The sequence below is a fragment of the Oryza sativa genome, chromosome 3 (assembly GCF_034140825.1).
Source record: "Oryza sativa Japonica Group chromosome 3, ASM3414082v1".
In the NCBI taxonomy this organism is placed as follows: Eukaryota; Viridiplantae; Streptophyta; class Magnoliopsida; order Poales; family Poaceae; genus Oryza; species Oryza sativa.
Genome location: NC_089037.1, coordinates 12,309,440 through 12,326,564, shown reverse-complemented (window position 1 = coordinate 12,326,564; position 17,125 = coordinate 12,309,440). Strand labels below are relative to the sequence as shown.

Sequence of the window (17,125 nt, the reverse complement as noted above, 5' to 3'; positions counted from 1 at the left end):
TCTACATTTCTTCAAGCTTTATGCAACAGAGATGGTGCCATTACAATCCGTCTATGTCATAGATGAGTACTCTCGTTCCGTCCTGAGAATGCTGCGGCCGTTTCTCGCTTGCCCACGAAGAGTACGACTCGGTGAAAGCCCAACTCACGCCCTCTCAGCCCAACTCACAGGTCGGCCCACCCACCTGCTGCCGAGGCGTCCGCGTACGTCGAGTCCAAACGCAAGCTGCGTCTATTGGCCTCTCGCCGCCACGCCTTCCCGTCTTCCCGACCGGCAAAACCAGAACATTCGCGCACTCACCTGCCCTCCTCTTTGTCTATCTATATACATACGCACATCAACCACCTGGCCTCCGCATGATCTCTTCAAAATCACACACGCACCTGGACCCTTCCTGATCACCAGCACCCGCGACTCCACACTTTTCGCCGCCGATCGATCGCCATGGGGAGGAGTAAGCAACAACCGAACCAACCAACTTACCACGGCACAGACATCATATCGTAGCTGTTGCCGGCCGTTGCCGTGCATGGCGTTGTTACCTGGTTTTCTTGAATGACAACGCGATCGAGGACGTGATCGATCGATCGATATCGTGCGTGCAGGGCCAGTGCGGTGCTACCGTCAGATCAAGAACAAGCCGTACCCGAAGTCGCGCTACTGCCGCGGCGTGCCCGACCCGAAGATCCGCATCTTCGACGTCGGGCAGAAGAAGCGGAGCGCGGACGACTTCCCGCTGTGCGTGCACCTGGTGAGCTGGGAGAAGGAGAACGTGTCGAGCGAGGCCCTGGAGGCGGCCCGGATCGCGTGCAACAAGTACATGGCCAAGCACGCGGGCAAGGACGCGTTCCACCTCCGGGTGTGCGCCCACCCGTACCACGTCCTCCGCATCAACAAGATGCTGTCCTGCGCGGGCGCCGACCGGCTGCAGACCGGGATGCGCGGCGCGTTCGGGAAGCCCACGGGGACGTGCGCCCGCGTCCGCATCGGGCAGGTGCTCCTCTCCGTGCGATGCCGCGACGCGAACGCCGCGCACGCGCAGGAGGCCCTGCGCCGCGCCAAGTTCAAGTTCCCCGGCCGCCAGAGGGTCATCTTCAGCGCCAAGTGGTACGTTCGTCAGGATGGACGGCCAGGATGATATAAATTCTTTCGTGTCATCTGATGATGATGTGTCTCGGTTTTTAACTTTTTATTGGTTTTCAGGGGATTCACCAGGTTCAAGCGCGACGAGTACCTCAAGCTTAAGAGCGAGGGACGCATCGTGCCCGATGGCGTCAACGCCAAGGTACGTACGAAACCGCGGTGTATCGCTCGAAACGACAAAATTATAACCAAGTTGATTAATGCATGTATGGTGAACAGCGGCTAATTATTCTATATATATATATATAATATTTTTTAGAAATAATACTATATTAATGGGAAATTGCAAAAGTAGAGACTATTTTGCTAAAATTGTAAGTTTAGCACCATATTGAATAAGCAAAGTTTGATAGGGTGTATATCGATCAAAATTTGATTGAGTGATATGAATTTTCATGGTGCCACATAAGAGCATCGAAGAGCTAGTGTTCGACGAAGTTATTTGCCTGGTAAAAAGGGAGTGCATGGCCTATCAAACTTTCATTGTTCGATAGGTCCTACCCACTGGCCACCTATAGTACAGTTGCTTGCTTTCCTATTAGTCATAGCTCATGGATCATGTGATATCACTTTTTTTTACTGCACAACAACCCTACCTTACACCATGTGTCATGTGTTCGACATGGTGCTAAATTTGTGGTTTTACAAGTTTTTATTAAAATAATATTTTTTCTAAAAAAATGCTAATATAATGGATGTGATGTTTCGCTGCATGTAGTTGCTAACTCGGCACGGATCGGTTGCTGATCGCCAGCCCGGGAGAGGGGTCTTCCCACCCTCCGTTGCAGGCTCAGACGCATGAGGAGTGCTTTCACTGTCCATCTCATTGGAGGTGGTTGCAGGCTGCAGTGTCTGATCGAGCTCTGTTAAAAGAGTGACATGTCATGTGTATATATTATGGTAGTGGAATAAATGACGGTGACTGTGTGCAGTAAGCCTTGTTGGTCTTTGGTAGCACGGTTCGTGCTGTAAATTAACTCTGCATGCGAATAAATAAAGATTGGTGAATTATTCTTCGTGTGAAAAAAAGGGCTAGTTCATTATTAGTACTTCTTGCACCATTGCCACCATGGGTATGCGCTGCAGCTAGCATATCATCAACATTTCAAGTTATGCTTATTGTAATCCATATATTCGACAGACTGAACCAAGCCTTTCTTTTGGGAGTCTCCGCTTAGCGACGAACGGTCACGTATAGTGGTTATTGTTTTGGTGCTAGGCTTCACTATCTTGCATATGTTTGTAGGGTTCATGCATGGTATCTAGACGTGCACTTCGGTACATAACCAACATTATCGATAGTATTTTATCCTTTTTTTAATTTTTTTTCTCAATCTTAATAATATTTATATGACCCTCTTTATGTGATTATCTCGAAAAAAAAGAATAGCAGTGTGTGTCATTGTTATTGTAAATATGAATAACTTCTCTATATTTTTCGCAATTTTCGTTTGGAATATGCTTCACATAACAAAAATAGCTCGAAAAGAAGATCATCCGCTAGCTAGCCAACCAGCCACACGCACTATGCTATCAATTATATATAAGTTTAATATAAATTACATCCCAATTATAGTGTAATTACTTTTAAAAAAGGAAATGTTATGTACCGATATCCTCGCACAATGAGACATATGAGCGCACGCATGGACGAGGCACCTGGAGCACACGTCGCGCGGAGTTGTCAGAGTCGATGTGGGCGGTGGCAACGGTGATTTGGGCAAAGAGATAGCTTCCCGACTGATCCTCAAATACCTCCTGGCTAGCTCCATTGAATTAGATTTCTTTATTTTTCATGGCTTAGCTTGCCTTTTTCTTCTTCTCTTCCATTCACTCGATAGCCAACTTGCCTTCCTCCTGATTCCTCCAATATGCTAAGCTTATTGATTAATTAGCCTTCTTCCACTAGCTAACGAGACGAGCTTGGTACGTAGTTTGGGATTTGGATTGAGGATTGAGAGATTTTGGATTTTGGGTATGCAAGAGTAGGTAGTTGATTGTAGAGGACTGGAAGGGGAATATAGTAGCAAATTATCTTATGTGCTACTAGTAAGTTTTGTTATTAGTGGTGGTGATGGATGAGAAGCTCCTGGATGAGATCCAGAGCATGGAGGATGAGGTCGAAAGCATGGACGTGGGCAGCTATGACGGTCTCGTCGGAGTAGCCTTGTCTTGTGTTAGATCTCTCTGCTCACGGTCTCCATGGCCACACTTGAGGTAGCGATGATTGTATGTCCTTGCGTGCTAGCGACCATGGTGATGCTCAGTAGCAGAGCTCACGGAGGTTGGGGAAGCAGGTGTCGCACATGATATTTCATGGTGGTGGACAAGGTTGTTGACTTGGCAGCAGAGGTCAGGCCCAATCAAGCGAATTTGTAAGATGAATCACCTTCTTTTTCTATTTATTTGACGGTTTTTTAGGAAAAATCTTTTTCATTCTCCCAGTGTCCTAGAATTACCTTTCTCAAAGGGACTCAACGATGGCGGTGACGACAAGCTACACGAAGGGGTTTGGCAAAAGCAGCTTTGAGAACAGAGGATCCAACGATACATGTGCGGTACCAGATTTGATATCTGTACAATACCAAACCTGATATCTGTTGGTCTCAGATAATACCTGGTAGATGCCAGATCTGGTACCTGTTAGTGTTTAGGCATCCTCACCCAACTTGGTATTAGTATGAGCACAAGCAACAGGAGGTAGTGCATTACAGAGGGCACAGTGTTTCTTGCCTGCCATGGAGAATAAGATGAGGTCCATCAAGAAAAAAAAATATTTCCTATCTAGTAGAATTGCTATCTTCCTCATCTGCAGTGTAAAGCTATTGTTTTTTTATTTGCTTGCTATGATTGCTACTCGCGATAGTAGCACTACAACCAGTAGTTGTTGTTACCTCCTTCCACAATGCTTATATCTTATTAATAAGAATGCATTCATTACTTACTACCTGCTTTTGAACCATATTGTAGTCAGTGGCGTAGCTAGCTAGGTGGCACTGTGGTCCATGGACTAAAAATTTAAAACTATAGTATGGTCTTGTTTAGCTCCAATTTTTTTTTCAAACTTCCAACTTTTCCATCACATCAAAACTTTCTACACACATAAATTTTTAACTTTTCCATCACATCGTTCCAATTTTGACGTGAACTAAACACAACCTATATGTACTAGTTAATATAATAAAAATTATACAGTGAACCACCTTTTTAATTGACACAGTACATATAGATGGACAACCTTTACTTTACATCCTAGTTACGCTACTGATTGTGATTGCCCTTAGATACTATGTACTCTCTCTTTACTATAAAAAACTAACCTGTACTGGATGTGACACACCCTAACACTATGAATCTGAAAATATATCTATCCAGATTCGTTGTACTAAAATGTGTAGTATCTAGACAGCTAGTTATAGATTTGTTTTTGGGATATGAGGAGTAGATATCAAATTTATATATGTAGGTATCAGGTAATATAAGTAGATACCAATATTTAAGAATCCAGTGATATGAGCTGCCAGGTGCCGGCTTACATTTTTTTATTGAGGGAGTAGATATCAAATTTATATATGTAGGTATCAAGTAATATAAGATGATACCAATATTTAAAAATCTAGTGATATACTCTCTCTGTTCTAAAATATAATAACTTTTAACTATAAATCTAGATAAATGCATATATAAATTCGTAGCTAAAAATCGTTATATTTTGGAACGGAGATATGAGCTGCCGGGTGCCGGCTAAGCAATCTTTTTCCCTTGTCAGCCTATCCTAAGCGGCTGGCCGTTTTCTACGTTAAGCGGCTGCGTTTTCCTGTTTTCCCCTTTCTTAAACCTTCCACACACACAATCCTCCCGTTTACACCTGCTCATCTTCGTCGCGACTCGGTGTTGGCTCCAGAAATCTCGCCAAGAGACCATAAGCCCAATCCAAATCTCTCCGCGTAGGAAGCAGATGAAGATCATCCCGGTCGCTTGCCTGGAGGACAACTATGCCTACCTGTACCCTCCTGAATCCATCCTTGTCAGTTGTCTGTATGTTCGGTTCTTGTTTCTTGGCTCTTTCTTGATTATCCTTCGTTTTGTTCTTGAAGAATCGTGGACGAGAGCACCAAGTCGGCGGCGGCCGTCGACCCCGTGGAGCCGGAGAAGGTGCTTGCGGCGGCCGCGGAGGTCGGCGTCCGCATCGACTGCGTACTCACCACCCACCATCACTGGTGAGCGTCCTAGTCCTCCTTCTAGTTTAGTTATGGAAAAATTCCGCCCAAATGTTGGCCTTCCAGAGTTTCCTATGGGATGCAATCAGTGCTGTGCCAAAATTTTCCCCAATCCCACCCTCAGGGACCAATCACCTACCACCAGAAAGTGAGTGATTTTAGTTAGTTGCAGATTGGGATTTATTGCATTAGGATTTTATAATAAATTGAGAAATACGGTGTCTGAGCATGCGGCTGAGGAAGTGCTTTGCACCATATGATAAAATAAACACAAATACATTAAAAGGATTGATTTTTTTTAGGATTACTCTCAGGTGCATTCTATGCATAGAATATTATTTGCCAGATTTTGCTGAATTCATTAGCAACGATGTAGAGAAGTGGTAATTGAAAAGCCCAACTAATCCGTGGTTGTGGTTGTAGGGATCATGCTGGTGGCAATGAAAAGATGGCGCAGTCAGTGCCAGGGATTAAGGTCTATGGAGGATCCCTGGACAATGTGAAAGGATGCACTGATCAGGTGGAGAATGGAACCAAATTGTCCCTTGGGAAGGACATTGAGATACTATGCCTGCACACACCGTGGTATGCTGTTTTCTTTATAAGTCACATTTCATTTATGGTATCATCAGTGTGATTACTTCGATGGAATCATAGAAGCACTGAAGATCAGGATTTAAACCTCTACAATAACAGATAGGCAAATCCAACATGTTTCCACTTGTACTCACTATAATAACCCATCCTGCAGATTTGCCAATTGAGAAGTTTATGAAACATTTATGTTCAAGGACTTCGCATGCAACTAAGCGATAGTTGATAGCACAAAGACTTAAACAATATTGCTGTAGTGCATTGGTTGTACAGTCTAGTCAACCTTTTATATGTTTCTGTAACAGCTTGTTGATTACTTAAATCTCATAGTCCTTTCATTTCCCTTCTTCTAACAGCCACACAAAAGGACATATCAGCTATTACGTCACTAGTAAAGAGGAGGAAGATCCAGCAGTGTTTACTGGAGACACCTTGGTTAGTATATGCATCTGACTTACAGTGATGGCTCCTTTTCTATTTAACATATCGACCTTCCTTTTTGGTATAGTTCATTGCTGGTTGTGGGAGATTTTTTGAGGGCACTGCAGAGCAAATGTACCAATCCCTTTGTGTAACACTGGGCTCGCTGCCTAAGCCAACTCAAGTTTACTGCGGGCATGAGGTACATTTTCTATTTCCCCCATTTGCTTCTTTGCTCTTCCTCCATTTTTGAGGGATGTGAATCTGTAGTGAAATATGTAGGATATGTATGCTGTGTGCCTTGCCTTATTTTTTTCCTTCTTCCTCGTGATTTGTGTTGACAACTGATGTTTTATCCCTTTGGCTTCTACTTCATGTTCCATGCTATTTTCTTACTTTAATTTGGACCTGTCCATAAACCTCCATTATTAAAGATGCTGGAAGCTTTGAATCTAGATTACAAACTAGATGAGGCTAGTATGTGCAGCCTTAACTGAAGGATAATAACTAACGTGTTCTTTTCTGGCAAAAAAAAGAATGTGGTCTGGCCTTCTGCATTAAGGAAAAATAAGTTCATGCTGTCAGTTCTTCATAAATGGAGGATAACGTGATTGCCATTAGTTTATGTGTGCAACCAAGGAAATTTTTGGTTGCCCTTTGTTATGTACTTCTACTTATCATGGTATGGTTCTTGTCATTCAAAAGAAAAAAAAAAGGTAACAGCCATACTTTATTCTTACTAGTCTTATTATGACTTACAGTACACTGTGAAGAACCTGAAATTCATACTGACGGTCGAGCCAGATAACGAAAAAGTGAAGCAGAAACTAGAATGGGCTCAAAAGCAGCGTGAAGCAAACCAACCAACTATTCCATCAACTATAGGAGAGGAATTTGAGACAAACACCTTCATGCGTGTTGATCTGCCAGAAATACAGGTTCTAATCCACTTATTAGTTACATCTGTTCAACATGATGCTATGTTTCTTTGTGGCTGTGTTGGAAAAATCTTTGCGTCCATGGAGGTTGACAGCAAGATAAAGCTAATATTGTTTAGAAACTTGCGGTCTTACTGACAAGAATCAACAACTATCAATTCTTAATTTCGAAGATAGTTCCTTTGCCGGTGATGCTTATGCAGATAATGCCATCGATCTTGCAGGCAAAGTTTGGTGCCAAGTCGCCAGTTGAGGCCCTGCGAGAAGTTAGGAAGACCAAGGATAACTGGAAAAGTTAATACCGATGCAACTGTTACTCTTCGTCTGATGGTCCGGTCTCTCGAGGTTAGCTAATGCAGAAAGCTTACCCTGTAGGTGGGGCTTACTGCCGTGCAACGCTTTAAGAGCGATGGTGTTAGGAAGAGTTTTAAGCTATAAATAAGCTCCATGTTAATGTTCAAGGAGACATCATCAGATGTGCATGTTAATGCTGGTCTTGTCTATCACTGTACTACATGAGCTACGTATGAATTTTGGAGTTGGTCTTGTTTAACTTTGAAAAGTCGAAAACGAGAGGTAGTAGTCATCCTCCAGTTTACATATAAACGCATAATAAGGGTGAAGTGAATCAAGATTATTGTGCCATTCTTCCCAACAGGACTAAAGAATTGGTAATAAGCTGATGTGGTTGGAGCAGCAAGCTGCAGCTTGTTTGGTTCAACCTCGTTTCTTCTTCTTCTTGTCAGGAACATTTGGAGTGGTAGGCGTCACTTTGAACGGTTGGGAGGACGAGCCGGCGAACTGGCTGAAGCCCAGCTGCCGGCCGGGGATGACCAGCTTGGGCGGCGCGAATGGCCCGAACTCGACGGCGGCTGGCTTGCTGGCACTGCCCTTCTTCTTCCCTGGCTTGGCCGCCGTTACGCCGGCCTTCGCGCCGCCGTCGTCGTCACCGGCTCTGGTCACAGCTGGTTTCTGATCGTGTCCCTGCTTTGAGCTGCTCTCCTGGCGCTCATGGCCGAGCACTCTCCTGGCTCTCTCCATGAACGCCGGCCTGCCGATCAGCACGAGGAGCTTGAGCACCTCGTCCGTCTCCAGCCTGCACCGCGGTGGCGCCTTGTTGCCGGCAGCGTCGGCAGATGATGCAGCGGCAGCGCCGCCGCCTCCGAACGCCGCGCTCGGAGGAGACGGCGGCGGGCAGCGGCCGTGCGGGAGGAACGACCTGCTGGCCGTGCCGGCGCCGGAGCTGGAAGCGAAACCACAGTTCGGCCAGTAGCCCGGCGCCGGGGCGGCCTGCCTGGCCCGTACGTCGCACTCGAGGTTCCTGAACTCGGCGGCGACGCGCGCCTTCAGCCCGGCGTGCCGGACGAATCGCCGGAGGCTATCCTGGTACGTGTGCGCCGCCGTCTGCGGCCGCTGAAAAAAAAAAGAAAAACGGCGCCAAGCCAGCTTCACTTCAGTTCAGTTCAAAGAATGGAACATTGCTAGGCTGCTGGAGATGGATTCTAATCTCTCGATACAGTAGGCCGGGCTTACGTAAACGAGAGTGGCGTGCTGGCCAGTGGAGACGACGGGCACTGGCCGCCAGCCGCCGTGATCAGCCTCGTCGGCGTAGGCTAACCGTCTCTGCTCCACGGTGGCGCTGGCGCCGGCGCCACCGTGCTCCGCCGTCCCCGGCGTCACCGATGCAGCTGCAGCTCCAAATGTAAGGCGTCTCGATCACATCACGGCGGATGAAACACTCAATGAACAGCTCGCTTACCTTTTCTTGCTCTTCTTCCCGGCGCACCGTTGCTCTCCCTCGCTGCCCGCTGCCTCGTTGTGCTCTTAACCGAGGTGGCGGCGGCGACAGCGCCGGTTTTGGCGGCGATCTTCTTCCTCGCCGGCGCGCTCGGCCGCTGTGGTGTGGTCGGAGCGGCGCCGCCGGCGCCGGAGCCGGAGCCTACTTTGCTGCCATCGAATTTCCCGTTTAGCTTGGCCGGCGACTGGCTCACCAGATTTTTCTGGCGCCACGCTGCGAGCTCTGACTCCGAGTACATCTGGTTGCTCTTCAGGGACAGGAATACCTGCTTGGCTTGATGTAGCAGTGACATTGCCTGCAAAAGAGAGGAAACAAAGAAAACGTCCATGCGAATTAGTGAGCTTATTATCATCAAAGTTTTGATACATGATACATCTATGATGTGATTGTGATATACTCCGTACTATCTAAGTTTTGATACAACCGACCTCTCTGTAAGGTATAGTGTCCTCGCTGTTTATGGACATTGCTTTCTGGAACACCATGTAAACATCATTCTGCAGTTGCATATGAATTTCAGGAAGCCGATAAAACTGATAATATTCAGCTTTATATGTTCAGAAGAGAGGATGATTTGGGAAATGAGCAACGAGGTGGACCTCGAATTGCTCCAGTGTGTTGTACATGCCATCCTTGTTCTTCTGCCTTAATGTTGCAAAGTCACCGGGCCTGTTCACCCGTTCTGCATAATCAGTTACCTGCGTTAACATGTTAAATTATCTTTCTATAAGATAATAACACATAGTACATCAGCACATGAAACCAAGAAATAAGTGATTTGTTAATGTTTTTTTTCATGAGAGAACAAACAGCGTATTATCATTCTTTAACATGAACTTAAATATTTTTTGATATATTCCTCCATGGCTTACTTGGATGTCATCAGGCATTGCAAATAACTCATGAGTGTCTCTCCTGCAACAGAGGAAAAGATAAGATAATATAAGCATATATATATATCCTTAACATCAGTCATCATACAAAATCTGTGCTCCGATTGATGTGGAAGCCAAAAGAACACGATAGTTCAAACTTACATCTCTAGTGTATCAAGAATGTACTCAATGATTTGTACTGCTGAACTTTTGCTTGACAAATTATCTGAAAGACGAAGCGGCAGAATTCAGATATGCTGCTTTCTCTCTCTCTTACAGAAATTCAGATTTGCACAAGCAACACCACATCGAGACAACAAAAAGAAACAAATATTCTTACTGATATCGGTTGTTGCACACAGTGCTTGGCTAGAAGAAGCTTCTCCCTGCAAATGCTGAAAGAACATACAGATCAAGATGAGATGAGAACGGCAAGGTTGATGAGAGTTCATCAGGGTACCTAATGACTACCTAGACAGACAATTACCTGGATTTCTTCATTCCTTTTTCTCTTCCCTCGAACACCAGCAATGCTGTTTCGGATTATCTGCCAAGGATCTAGGAGACAACCAGTGGCAGTAGTGTCATCGTTCTTCTGCTCTTCAAGCTTCAGTAATCTAGCACTTCGCCTCTTCCCTTTTCCAGACATCTCTTCACCTCTTCTTCTAAGGGCCACAATGGCAATAGTACCACACAACAGTAGAGTTTATGTTCCATGATATACAATATAAAGGAAAAGATGTAACTACTCCAGCTGGTAGCCCATCTATGCCTATTATTTTAATGCATTCTTGCCATGGAATTGTTGATTGGACAATAGAGGCAATGCAACGCCATTATCTTGTAGGACATTAAAGCTTGCTATTCTGGTATAGCAGATTATGGATAATAAGCAATGCGAGAGTGATAACTTAGGAGTTAAGATGACAAATTCACAGAGAGTACAAAGGAAAGGAAGGAAGTTCACAGTCCATCTTGGAAATGCGACAAGGGTCCTAAAATACTTTATCTTCTATGTGTCACAAAATATGAGTTCCGTTTTTTTTTTGTGAAAAAAATACTCCTCTATAAGCTATTTTAAGCATGCTTATAAGAGCTTTGGTTGTGTATTACTAATTTACTATTACTAACATACCGGTTTCACCTGATTTTTCCATATGTGAGCTCTTCCCATAAATTGGCTAAATGCTGGTATACTCTGGCATATGAGGATTTGTCAAATGGCCATGACCCAAAAAAACAGTTGGGTGCAGCAAATGTGCAGTGATGTATTAGAGAAGTTATGGCCTCGTTTTTACTGACATTAGTTCGAAGGTCATAAATAGGACAGCCTATATTCTCTTGTATCACCATGACAAGCAATGGTATACAACATCACCATATCACTATTGGCCTCTTTCAATGCCAACAAGTCATCTTGTAGAATTTTCAAACGGTGCATTTCATAGACGTCCAAAACAAAGCACAAATGGATAGGTGTAAAAATGTCAACAGTCAAAATCAATGTCACGGTTCTGGGCCATATAAATTAGGCCGCGATGCTGGGTGACAAATGGGCTGGCTTGAGGCCCAACCAGTGGTAGAGCTAGGATTTATAGGATATTCGGGTTTTCTTCTTTAAGAAATTAAGGGTTTCCCCACCTGAATTTTGGTTGAAAGATAATCAAGTACAGAATTCTTTACATGAACAAATCATATGGATAGAAGGGAGGAAGAGAGGATTTCTTTGCAAGAAGAAACTACAATCCTATCCTCGATGTGTAGAAGCTTTTATGTCAATAAAATGTGTAGAGGCTGGGCCCATAGTGTTGCTCGATGCATTCGGATTCTTGTGTAGATTCATCTTTGGGGATTCTACACAAGAATCGCCGAAAACGGGTTTGCACAATCTCCTTCTTGTGTAGATTCATCTTCTTAGGGAGGCATTCGGATTTGTAAACTACTATAGTAGCTTGCTTAGATATAGTGATATCGATACAATATGTCGATGGTATTGATACACACCATTTTCTTAATTACACCACTCATATCGCAACATGTGCGTATATATATATTAAAAGAAGGAATTTGATGACTTGTTATAATTGGCATCAAACCATTTTTTAAAAAAGAAAATTTGGTAGGAGCTCTGCATGTTAATTTAAGGTGTCAAGAGTACCAAACAATCAGACTTTTGGGAGATTATATTGCACTGGTTGACAACTTTATGTAGCAAGGATATTTTAACTTCTTGTGTTGACGAAGAAAAAAACTTGCAACCACAAAGAAACTACTGGCAATTGAATGGATCTTCTTCTTTAAGATAATTGGCATCAATTACATAACAAAATGGAGAGAAAAACAACTAGGTGGGTGAAGCTAGCTACAACCAAGCTCTATTGCTATATGCACAGAGGAAATAGAAGAATATACAACATTCAGAGATATATACTAGTCTTAACTAATTGCTCATCAATTGCTGAAGCCAATAAGCGAGTGAGCTAACCAAATTAGCATGAATGGTGCCAAACTGGGAGGGACTAGGGAGAGCCCGTTGCTCGATCTTTTGGACAGAGGATAGCTAGAAGGGGATAAAGTTGGGTTGTTAGAGGTATAGATATTAAATCTAGCTAGGATATGGAGGTATGTATTACTAGTATACCCTATGTATGCTAGGTTTATGTCTAAAGTTTATGGGTATTCGGAATACCCATAAGTTACATTGGATCTGTAGGTTGCTTCTAGTGAAAACAGATTAACTCCGTGCAAAATTGCACTGGACAATCTGGAGTACTTTATCTTTTTTTTAAGGAAAAAAAAAGGGTCCAGGTGACACCACGTAAGAAGAAAGGATGGCAATCAGCTAGTTTATCTTTGAAAAAAGAAGACAACAGAACAATTCGGCCCACGTAACGCCAAACAAGGATACAAGATGAATCTTCCTGTTGGGGCACACATTCCGCATGCATTGAGAGTGAAACCAACTAATTAACTTTTTACCACTAGTGTCATCATCGTTAAGATACACATTAGAACATGTGGCTTCAGGACGTGCGTGCAAACCAAACAGCTATAAAAACTCGAACATAATAAGTGAAGGACAAGATATATAAACAGATCATATGTATTCGATACAAACTCTAGCAAATCAATATAAAGTAATATATGCAAGCCTAACTAACCAAGAACGGGAGGATGAAGTGTAGTCTGCACTTCAATTATTATGGAGAAATGAGCGAATGAATCACAAATACTAACAGGATAAGGATCGAACAAGCTGACATATTAGGTGCGCTTAAGTGGTCACTGTACTGGCGACCAATTTTAGGCTGCAAACGTTAGTAGCTAGGCAGGCAACTTGTTTTGAAGAGACACACATACTGAGGGCCTATTCGGTTCAAGGTATAGGAAAAACGTAGAAATAATATAGAAATACACGTGTAAAATAAAGGATTAGAACACAGGAATTTTTTCTACAATGAGCTAAACAAAAGAGAATGGAGTGGATGTTTTCATTCCTATGGAATTAGTACATTTTGGAGGTTTTTTAGAGGATTGGCATAATGTTCCTATGGAAAATTTTTCTTTGAATCCTACAAACCGAATGCATGAATAGTGCTTATTCCAAAGGGATTGAGATTTCCTTTAAGAATCCTTCAAAACGAATAAGGCCTGACATTATTTAGAGCAAGGTACATAGCTGAAGGAAGTTACTCCTATATGTTTTATTTACATTGCCTCAAGTCAAGATGATATTAAGAGGCATCGACTACTTAAAAAACGACTTTTTGCTAGCGGTGACCTCATCGACGGCGGATCCAACGATAGGGACCACGAGCGGGTGGCAGCAACGGCCTCAACGACGCGGATCCGATGACTATGACCTCAAAGATGGTGGATCCGGCGCAGGGGAGCTCGAAGACGGCATGGGCGCCTACACCACCGTGCGGCAATGTATTTTTGGTGGCGGCGGTGGGGGTGGCTAGGGTTTTCTGGGTTGGGGGCTAGGGTTTGGTTTTTGGAATTTTTTTCGCCGAAATTCTTTTTCATATGGGCAGCATAACACGTTCTCCTGCAAAAAAATCTTTTTGCTCGTGGTTGTGTTATCCGATTGAAGAATTCCTATTTTCGCAAACACTTGGACACAGGCAGGTTTACCTACTCGAGAAAATGGGTTCTGGATCGACATTGACCGACAACTAAAAAACAAGAGTATGTACTGTAAGAAGTAAGAATAAATCCATAACTACCAATAGGTAAACTCACCGGGGTCTACAATTCATATTGCTGATCACTCAGATCCTTGAATTACATCGAGCTTATCCAGCTGTATCGTGAACGCTCGCCGATCAATTTAGAGCAAGTACTCTAAAAATACCATATAAGATTAGATGATGAGGTGAAAGGGAGAAGTGAGAAGAGAGAGGATGAGCCACCACTACACAAATTCCAAGAGCAAAGTGAGATGGTATGAGAGTGAACCAACAAAAAATTATTGGGATTTGTGTAAATTGATGTACATGTTATCTCTTAATCAATGATTATTCCTAGTAAATGATATGACTAAAATTAAAGGTAATTGTCACCTTCACTATAAAACTTGCTCTTGGTGCTTTCACAATGCACTGAGATGTCGTTCAGCCTCAGCATGATAGGTCAGAGATTCCATGCCACGTCTGCCATTCTCGTTGCCCTATGAAGATTGCGGAGACAAGATGAGCCATAGGTGCCACGTCTGCCATTCTCGTTGCCCTATGAAGATTGCGGAGACAAGATGAGCCATAGGTTCTTGCTCAAAATTTGCAGGTCTGGCCTACACTCATGTCCCTTGCCGCTAGAGAAGGGAGGATAGGGACCTCATCGCCAACCTGCGCTCCACGCCGCCAACCTCATTGGCTAGGGGAGGAGGGTGACCGGGCGTCATCCTCATGGTCGTGGAGCACTTGGGTTGCGTCGGCAACATCACGGCCGTGGACGATGAGTATGAGCTCGAGAAGGTGGCGGTGGCCTCGACCCGTCCGCCGCAGTAGCCCAATGGTGGCCTTCTCAAACCCTCAGCCCATCCACAGCTCGTGGTCACCGTCTTGTGGATCTCGCTGTCGCCATCGAGTGGTGAAGGGAGATGGGTGCCAGCAGGGGAGTGGAGGTGGTGAATGCAGATTTTCTTGGTGAGGGATGGAGGTTGGGGATAGGTGAAGGGAGCTTGTTGGGCTGTCGATGGTGCCCTAACCGCCCACCTTGATCTACGCTGGAGAAGCCCGCACGGCTCGATGGGGAAGGCGGTGGGGGCTGGAGAAGCTTGTCGGCTCATTCTACTGCCCTCGACAAACGCTACTGAGCTCATCATTGTTCCCCCGTGCCGCACCGTTGAACTCATCAGCGCGTCGACTAGGTGGGGTGGAGAGGAGAGGATAGGAGAGGCGTCGGTTGGGGGAGGAGGAGAGGGCCCCGGCCGTGAGGAAGACATGAGGGGGAGAGGGAGAGGAGCTCGAGCTAGCTCGTCCCAAATCTGCACCGCCAAGTCTTGCCATCCCCCACTCCCGAGCCGTCGATCTCGCCTTCAACATGCTCCACGCGCATGCCAGCCAGGGGAGGAGGGCCGCCGGTCGGGGGAGGAGATGAGGAGCATTGGTCAGAAGGAGATGGGAGCCGGGAGTCACCGCCGGTAGCGATTAGCGAGATTGAGGGAGATGCTGAGAGGATAAGGGAGAGAGGGGGGATGGAGATTTTTGTATTTTTTTCTGGATTCTAGGGTGTTCGGTGTAAATTTTGAATCTCCACACAAATTGAGAAAATATGATAACTAAAACAAAAGGTATTAAGGACTAGAATATAAAATCAAAACCATCCTTAAAGCAACTTGTCTTGCTGAAAACTCAAATTTTAAACCCATAAACCTAGTCTACATGGTACTATAATGCTTCTCATATTAGTGTGTTTGAGAGAGAGGAATAAATAATATTGAGAAGATACTTAAAATAAGATAAGATATTATTGCGTAATTATTTAAGTATTAAATATTTTAAACTTCAAAAATAGATAGTATGATTTTTAAAGCAACTTTTATATAAAAAGATTTTTTTTAAATACACTGCTTAGTAGTTTAAAATATATACGTGCGAAAAAATATCTGTTCAACTCTGGAAACGCAGCCGGTTGGCCTTATCGTCTCAACCGGTTGGCCTCATTCTGTACGGGGCAGCTATTAGCTCTCCACTCACGGTGACACTCGAGCCTAGTGCCTACCGCCCGGGGCCTGCAGATCAACCACTCAACCACCACTTGGCCACAAACATCATATCAGCTCAGCTGATCGAAACGATTCCCGGCGAATATATCCAACAAAATCAGTACGGTGATCCTCATAGGAATAGTACTAACTTCATCCCAAAATAAGTACAATCATGGTTTTCAGCATCTAACTTTGACCGTTCGTCTTATTTGAAATTTTTTTTGAAAGAAATTAAAAACATAAGTCATGAGTAAAGTATTATTCATGTTTTATCATCTTATAACAACAAAACTGCTAATTATAAAAAAATTTCAAATAAAACGGACGATCAAAGTTGGGCGCGGAAACTCATAGCTGCACTTATTTTGGGACGGAGGTAGTATACAGTAGTCCGTCCTAAAATAATGGAATATACTCCCTCCGTCCTAAAAAAAATTAATCTAGAACTGAATATGACACATTATAGTACGACGAATCTGGACGTATATTTGTCCAGATTCGTAGTACTAGGATGAGTTACATTTAATACTAGGTTGGGTTTTTATGGGACGGAGGGAGTAACATCATATGGAATATTTTCTCGTACTACGAATCTAGACAGGTTGTCTGTTCAAATTCGTAGTATTAGAAAATATCATATCTGATTCTAGATTCTTATATTTTAAGATATAAAGAGTAACATATTCTGGGGTTTAAAAATTATTCACAAATTTAAGGGGTTTTGGAGCACTATCTTCTCAATTCTGTCAGACAATAGTACATTGCTAGGAGCACTATCTTCTCAATACCTTCTATTGTGCTTGGAAATAAGGAGATCTAAGAAAAAAGACATCAATATTACGAAAGGACCTAATATCAAATAACTAGAAGGGGTGAAACTTCAGACCCAGATCGTCTAGCCCACCCTTATTGAGCTAGCCGAAAGA

The 17,125-nt window shown here is 43.8% G+C and overlaps 3 protein-coding genes across 3 annotated transcripts; 2 read left to right on the top strand and 1 right to left on the bottom strand.

Annotated features, from left to right (window-relative positions):
• Positions 1-354: 354 nt before the first annotated feature.
• On the top strand, positions 355-2,285 carry LOC107277419 (large ribosomal subunit protein uL16). Its single transcript, XM_015774501.3, has 4 exons — positions 355-454; positions 606-1,107; positions 1,204-1,285; positions 1,862-2,285. The coding sequence occupies exons 1-4, from the start codon at positions 445-447 to the stop codon at positions 1,943-1,945; spliced, it is 678 nt and encodes a 225-aa protein (XP_015629987.1). The 5' UTR covers positions 355-444; the 3' UTR covers positions 1,946-2,285.
• A 2,718-nt stretch (positions 2,286-5,003) lies between these two features.
• On the top strand, positions 5,004-7,868 carry LOC4332736 (hydroxyacylglutathione hydrolase cytoplasmic). The gene is made up of 7 exons (XM_015772311.2): positions 5,004-5,148; positions 5,241-5,363; positions 5,787-5,948; positions 6,314-6,392; positions 6,466-6,579; positions 7,139-7,315; positions 7,540-7,868. Exons 1-7 carry the CDS (start codon positions 5,102-5,104, stop codon positions 7,612-7,614), a joined length of 777 nt encoding a protein of 258 aa, XP_015627797.1. The 5' UTR covers positions 5,004-5,101; the 3' UTR covers positions 7,615-7,868.
• On the bottom strand, positions 7,537-10,670 carry LOC112938309 (uncharacterized). Its single transcript, XM_066308457.1, has 9 exons — positions 10,476-10,670; positions 10,329-10,383; positions 10,151-10,214; positions 9,986-10,028; positions 9,713-9,811; positions 9,542-9,610; positions 9,128-9,408; positions 8,849-9,026; positions 7,537-8,728 (listed from the first exon to the last, which is right to left on the bottom strand). Exons 1-9 carry the CDS (start codon positions 10,635-10,637, stop codon positions 8,033-8,035), a joined length of 1,647 nt encoding a protein of 548 aa, XP_066164554.1. The 5' UTR covers positions 10,638-10,670; the 3' UTR covers positions 7,537-8,032.
• Between the last annotated feature and the right edge of the window lie 6,455 nt (positions 10,671-17,125).

What these genes read in the sequence shown, in the direction of transcription:
- LOC107277419 (XM_015774501.3), top strand. An exon ending in GTCATCTTCAGCGCCAAGTG is followed by an intron (nt 1,108 to 1,203) that starts GTACGTTCGTCA and finishes ATTGGTTTTCAG; the next exon opens with GGGATTCACCAGGTTCAAGC. An exon ending in CCGATGGCGTCAACGCCAAG is followed by an intron (nt 1,286 to 1,861) that starts GTACGTACGAAA and finishes CGCTGCATGTAG; the next exon opens with TTGCTAACTCGGCACGGATC.
- LOC4332736 (XM_015772311.2), top strand. Translation starts at nt 5,102, where the DNA reads ATGAAGATCATCCCGGTCGCTTGCCTGGAGGACAACTATGCCTACCT. An exon ending in CTATGCCTGCACACACCGTG is followed by an intron (nt 5,949 to 6,313) that starts GTATGCTGTTTT and finishes TTCTTCTAACAG; the next exon opens with CCACACAAAAGGACATATCA. An exon ending in AAGTTTACTGCGGGCATGAG is followed by an intron (nt 6,580 to 7,138) that starts GTACATTTTCTA and finishes TATGACTTACAG; the next exon opens with TACACTGTGAAGAACCTGAA.
- LOC112938309 (XM_066308457.1), bottom strand. Translation starts at nt 10,637, where the DNA reads ATGTCTGGAAAAGGGAAGAGGCGAAGTGCTAGATTACTGAAGCTTGAA. An exon ending in CAATGCCTGATGACATCCAA is followed by an intron (nt 9,812 to 9,985) that starts GTAAGCCATGGA and finishes ATGTTAACGCAG; the next exon opens with GTAACTGATTATGCAGAACG. An exon ending in TCGGTTAAGAGCACAACGAG is followed by an intron (nt 9,027 to 9,127) that starts GCAGCGGGCAGC and finishes GATGTGATCGAG; the next exon opens with ACGCCTTACATTTGGAGCTG.